The sequence below is a fragment of the Pan troglodytes genome, chromosome 4 (assembly GCF_028858775.2).
Source record: "Pan troglodytes isolate AG18354 chromosome 4, NHGRI_mPanTro3-v2.0_pri, whole genome shotgun sequence".
NCBI lineage: Eukaryota > Metazoa > Chordata > Mammalia > Primates > Hominidae > Pan > Pan troglodytes.
This window is the reverse complement of record NC_072402.2, coordinates 38,042,385-38,049,045: the sequence shown is the minus strand read 5'-3', so window position 1 is coordinate 38,049,045 and position 6,661 is coordinate 38,042,385. Positions and strand designations below refer to the sequence as shown.

General features: G+C 35.1%; 1 protein-coding gene across 3 annotated transcripts in view; it reads right to left on the bottom strand.

Annotated features, from left to right (window-relative positions):
- Positions 1 to 300: 300 nt before the first annotated feature.
- AP3B1 (adaptor related protein complex 3 subunit beta 1) overlaps positions 301 to 6,661 on the bottom strand; it is a 291,912-nt gene continuing 285,551 nt past the window's right edge. For 2 of the 3 annotated variants that reach the window (XM_517689.8, XM_063811142.1), the window contains exon 27: positions 301 to 1,029. In XM_517689.8, coding sequence (XP_517689.2) covers positions 876 to 1,029 — 154 coding nt within the window. In that variant the 3' untranslated portion in view covers positions 301 to 875. Of the gene's footprint in view, positions 1,030 to 1,432; positions 1,469 to 6,661 lie in introns of all 3 variants that reach the window. The other variant, XM_063811141.1, reaches the window with a different exon arrangement.

The window sequence follows — 6,661 nt, the reverse complement described above, 5'->3', positions numbered from 1 at the left end:
GAATTTGTTCAGCAGGCCACATAATCAGATATCTACTAATAGATCAAAACTACCTAGAAGGTGTTTATTTTGCAACATGAAGATTTTTGTTTTTGTTATTAAATACACCAATTTTTTTTCCTTGGAGTAAACTATAAGTAGAAAATTTACTTGGTTTGGAAGTGGTTTTTCTTTCGCTAACTAAACCACATTGCTTCTCTGCATAATGTAACACTCAAAATACTTGCTTTAAAATAAGAAAACTTTAGCATATGAACTTCAGGATTATTAATAGTTTCTCATTAAAAATGCAAAGACAAATATGATTCATATGCTAGTTTATTTATCTTATTATTGAGAGATAATTTCATGATGACAGTTATCAATAATCAATTACAATATCAAGAAATTCAAAGAACAAAATCTTGCAGAGACTATATTTTTTGTATTTGGATTTAAAAAGTATGTGATCTCATTTTCACATACCAAGCTGAGAGGCCATTTAGACTATCTCTGCTAATTTTTGCTTACTGCTGTAGGGAAGAAGATTTCCAATGAACTTTAAATATCTCATTCATGTCTACCATTGTCGAAAAAGAGAAGGAAAACGAGGAGGCCAAAAGAAGCAGCAGGACAGAGAAAACGCCACATGGATTCAAGAGTTGAGACAACTGACAGTAAAATATATGCTCTTTGGTTAGCAAAGCAAAAAGGGGGAAAGTATTGCATACATGATAGATACACACTAGCATTCTAAAGCAGGAGACAAGAATGTCAAGAGTGTATTCTTCCCCCACTGCCAGATGGAAGGGCTATTATTATAAATGAAAGGCAGCAGTAGTGGATGCCAGGCACTTTTGTTGTGTGCCAGATTCTAAAGTCCAGATGTAAGCAGGTTACCCCTGAGACAGGACAGGCTTCAGTTCCCGCAGCAGAACAGAGCCAATCACAGTTTTCTCAGTGTTTATGATAAGCTGGGCTGTAGAGCCTTCCTTCAGTTCCACTGTGACTAGCATCAATGACCCACTGTGCACAGTTTTAGCTGCAAACCTGGAAGAGAAAAAAGAGAGACCTTTTATCATGAGATGGGGAGGGTAAAGGAGATAGCATACATTCAAATAGGATTAAAATAACTCTTTTTTGTCAAATGAAATAATTTGCTGCAGGCTCCCTATTGCCAAAAACCCAAAGCCAAGCATTCTTCTGAAAAATCAATAAACTGTCCAGCCCATGCTAACCACAAGCAGGTAATTTTAGTGCACATTTAAAACAGAACAGAAAAAGGAAGTCTATTTTACTTATTAGTTTAAACAATAGATGCATGTGAATAATTCTCCATTACAATATATTTGAGAACCATTCATCCACTTGGTATTTACCATTTCACCATGCATAGGGACATTTTAAATAAGCCATTGTATTTTTATTTTTAAAACATGTTAAGAAAAGGTACCTTTCTCAAAGAGCTTCAAAATTTAACTCCTCATATCTGAAAATGATTATGTAATAAGTTAGATAATTTTATGTACATTATAAAATTCTTACTAAGTTTCAATGAATTCACTCATGTAACAATATTCAAATTAAATCTCTAATGTTAATGATGACATGAAGCAAAATCACGTGACAGCTAAGTGCAACCTCACGCTTCCCTTTTTCTTTGTTTTGAAATGTTTAGGACATTAGATCTTTCTTTTTGCTGTAGAGTGTAAACAAAAACATTTCCAGAGGAAACTGGAGGTCTAACGCTCTAACTCTAAATTCCAAGACATGAAGAACCTACTGATTCCACGGAACTAAAAGCAAAACTAGCCTTTTAAGCACTGCAATTGACTGAAAAGCCGTTGCAGGCATAACGAACTTCTGTCAATCCTGCTAATTCATTCTGCATGCACAGTTGAGCCTCAGGGTCATGAAGGAAGAGGACAGGAACCTCCCAAGCCTCCATTTTCCACATGAAGCATGTTCTACACACTTTTTGGGGGAGGGGGTTTGATTGCAGGGATGACTGGAGAAAAACAAAGTTGCTGCACATGAGCTTTTGAAAACACTAACAAGTGTAGAGCAGGTCTGTGACCTGCTGTGACCCCACTTTGCAGGGCCAATCCCCTTGCCCCTTTCTATATGACACGTGTCTGAATCTGAGCCATCTGCCTCAATTTGCGCAACATCTTCAGCCACAATGGCACCCAGTTAGCCCTGACAACAGCTCACAATACATAAAAATAAAACTGCCGCGCTAACAGCACGCTGCGGACTATTCAAGAGCAAACCAACTGGTCAGTGTCTCGTGTCTGACAATTAGCATGGGCCTTGCACAGAGCCCATGGTGTCCACAGGGATCTGTTTAATTACCATCAACATAAAAGAGGGAGTTTATCAGGAGACACTCAGAAAAACTTCACTCCCGACTTAATTAAAATATTAGCCACTTAAGCAGGAAGCAGATTCTCTTTAAATGAAAAGTAATTTCTTTTTTGGGTTTTTAAAAAAATAACATCAAGATCTCATAACACATTAATTTTTTTAAAACCAAACAAGCCATTTTTGGACAAATAAAATCATGAACTAGGTTGTCCAACAATAATTAGAATAATGTATCCAAACCAAAACAGATATGCTAATTTTACTAAATTTCAAATATTATAAACACTTTGAAGTTGTGTTTTAAAATGTTAGCTAATGGGCTATCAACAAAATATGTTAGAAAATCTTCCTAGGCATTTGCTTGTGCACTCTACAAGCATGCTGAAAACTTCCAAGGAATCTGACAGAGCAGTATTCCTACTGAGAGAAGCAATTGTAAGTAACCAGTTTAGGAATATAAATCATACCAATGTTTTTAAAGAGGTTTTTATAAACCTCTTAACACACACATCCATCTGCTTTTCAGACGTACACATGAGAGATTATGAACTAGGTACCTCAATTTCATCTTTGAGAAACATAAAGATCACCAGCCCTAAAATGATCTCTCTTTTCTAAGGCTCCTCACAGGTTTATGCATTTCTTTTGTCTAAATTTTTCAGGCTCTTCTGCTTCATAGGAGAATGCTGTTTCTATATTCCTGTAAAACCACGTCACCAAAGGATATGAGGTGGCTCTATTTTCCCATTCATTTATGCAACTTTTCCCACAGATTCGGTCATCACGTGTGTAATTCACTCAACAAATATTTCAACAGAGGTCCCTATTTCTGACAGGGTTATAATTATGTAAACAATAGTCTTATTAGTCCCTTTATTTACTTAACACTTGTGCCTTGGGACCACAGAGAAGGAGATTATGCCTGAATAGGAACACAAAAGCACTGTTGTTTGAATTTCAGGGTTGCACAGCCCCAAGGCACATTTTATCTCTTTTCTATTAAAAAACTTAGAGTTAATGTTACAATTAATATAAAGTTGGCAGAGACAAATGTCAATTTTGGTGTCAGTATGTTGACAGAGATTAGAATTAGTATCTTGGACATATTTTTGAAATCCTATTGCCACAAAAGTCTCAGTACTATAAAGAATAGGGGTATGAAAGAAAAGAGGCATTTGCTTACACTGCAATGGAAACACGCTAAGCAAATCATCCTAGCAACATAATCTGCTAGCTGGTGTAAAAGCTACTGCCTTTATTAACTAGGTCTCTATGTTCTAGTGGACACAAATGGTGGAAGCAATGTTTTAAAGCGGAAGACTAGAAGATCAGATGTTCTGACATTCTCATTTCACAGTTCAGAAAGGATATATTTAATTGGAACACAGCATGATCAAAATTGGTTTGTTTTGGCCCTCGGAAGGCAAAAACCACCACCCCAGATTTATTCATCATTTAACTCCTGCACAGGCTATGCTTCAACATACATGCAAAAAATAGTTATGGAAAGAGTACTAATTCATAAGTAATAAATAGCTAGCTTTGGGATGTCAGAAACATTGATTATAAAGTCAGCGTGGGTCAGATATTTATATACTAAACTTAATGGCTGACATCAGAACCTCTGTACTTGGCCTTGAACTAAGAACACACTGTGACAACATTTTTTCAAAAGGCATGAGAAATTTTTGATCACTATAATGATGATAGCAGCTATCATTTGTTAAGCACTTACTGTGTTCTGGCAGTGGGTTCTAAGTGCTTCACTGGAATTATTTCATTTAATCCTATGAGGCAGGTCACTTTATAGATGAGGCAAGCGAGGCCCAGAGAAGTTGAAGAACTTCCTCAGGGCCACACACCAAATTTCTGGTTGAGCAGAAATCTCAACTCAAGCATTCTGATTCCAGGTCACACAAATTATCTTCATATATACAAAAACGCACCCATAATAATTTGTTTTTATCAGTCAACAGATAAAGTTTTTCCTATTTACCTAATACACACATAATCTATTATTGTTCCAAAAACATTAAGAAGGAAGAGTCCTCTCTTCAAAAATTGTTTACTTGATTTTGTAGTAATGTGTAATTCAAAGCGTGCGGACTTGATTCCTCATATATTTTACATTTCTGCCTTTAAAGATTTAAAACATTTTAAATATCGCCTAGTCCCCTCTCCCTAAAGAGACACCAGCAATGAAAAATACAAAGCCTTTCTGAATGGAGCTGTAACACAGGGAGGGACTACAGGGAGACCAATCAACCTCGAAAAGCAGTAACACCACAAATGAGAACAAATAAGTGCGATGACAGTTAAAGATGTATTGCCTGTGTATGACGGGCTCCATGTTATTAAAAGGACACCATCTAGATATTTTTCATTTCATTCTACCACCAACCACTTGCTGTTTGTAATCACCAACTGAGAAGGTAAAACTGTTTGGCTATATCTGTATTTCATCTTATTAAATGTCTTTGTCTATTATCTCCAGCAACTGACATTTAATCTTTGAAGCCTATAAGAATTCTTAAGATTTACGAAAAAGACAGAATAAGCTGGTTGTCAAAGCTAAATAAAAAAAAGTTTCACTCTTCTTAAAAAGTTATTTTGTCTTAACTATAGTCATAATTATAAAAACAGACCAAATAGCAACAACAAATTTGAAAAAAATCTAATATCTATAATACACAGATTTATTCTCCGTGCACTTAAACTATACTTTTTAAGATTTGTAACAAACTGGCTATAAATCATACATGTTCTTTGTTAGAAGGAAAAGAAATCCTATAATTCAATTGTTCTAACAATTAACATTAACAGTACAGCATGAATTTAAAAGTATTTATCTGAGAGGCTGCGTCAGTCTCCAGGGTAGTCACAAACATAACATTTTTTACACAGAATCAGATTTGCTATACTTAATGCAACAGCTCTAAGACATGCTTTTTCTTCTCTTGGATAGTCTTCCTGGTTTCTGATTTTTCTATTCTGAGTTCAATTTTCTTGTGCTTTCTGTTCTACTGGTTACCAGAAGCTGTGACAATGACCCACTCAGGCTAAAACTTTTTTTTTTTGTACTCTGTACATGAAGCCTTCAATTACTGCCTGCTGAAGCAGACAGAATCCTATTAGTAAGAAAGACGATCACAAGATGCAGTGCCCTGCCCTAGCTGTATAAAAATAATTAGTCCAAAGTTGACAAATGTGTAATGAAGTCGCACGATCATTATATGTAAGAAATACTGGTTGGAATAAGCCTCCTAAACATCAATACCAAAGCATAGTGATTTGGAGCGCTATCTGCCAAAGGATTTAAAATTATAAATCTTTATTACCTTGAGTTATTATAGTAGAACATTTTAAACAGGCAGAGAATTTGTAAGTTGTAAAAAATTCTATTTTGTTGACTATAAAATTGCATTTTAAAGTTAAACCATTACACTATTGAATTAATAGTGAAGGACAAAAAGCATTTACACGTGATTTAGTTTTAGAGAATTTACACAAAGCAATGTATTTTTCCCAATTATTTAAAAAATCACCTAACAATATTGTAGTATTTTCCTCTAACGTTCAAATGAGAAAAGTTAAAATAAAAAATAAACAACCACCATAATTTAGGACTCTCTAGTTCCTACTCTAATCTTCAGAGATGGTATAAAAAAATTATTCCCCACACTATCAGGCCAATGATGCATTCTCTTTCTTTATATAGGAAAGCTAAAAAATCTAAGTGCCCTTGCTTAAAGAAGACATAAAACATCCCAGTTATTTCAGAGCACTTCTGGTTTGTCTGGTGGGGGTGGGGTGAGATGGGGTTAACAAGAGAAAACTAATAGTAAAACAAATACATTCTTACCCCATTCTCTTTGATTCCTTATAAAATTGTCAACCCAGAAGGAAAAGCATCAAGAATACCTTTCTTTCATTTTTACGTGAAACAGTTATAGATTCCCATTAGTAAAATTGTTGCATTAGAGGACATTAAATGGTGAACTTAAATAAAACTTAAATAGAGAATGTTTTAAAGTAAAAATCAGCTGTGCAGTTTGGTTACTTCTGAAATATCCAAATATGCTTTCTGTGTGAAAATTAACCGAGGTCCGCATTTGTTTGTCAATGAACTGATGCTCAGGGCCTGCAGAGTTCAAAGCAGTCAGATAAAAATGCAGTGCTGTCCTCTAGTGGACAGCCACCAACCTGAGAAAGAACTGTTTTGATTACTAAAGAGGTTCTACAAATCTTCAGTCCTGTTTGAGACTCAAAATTTGTCATATTGTAGAAAAGACCTGAGCCTGATAGTTTTATACTT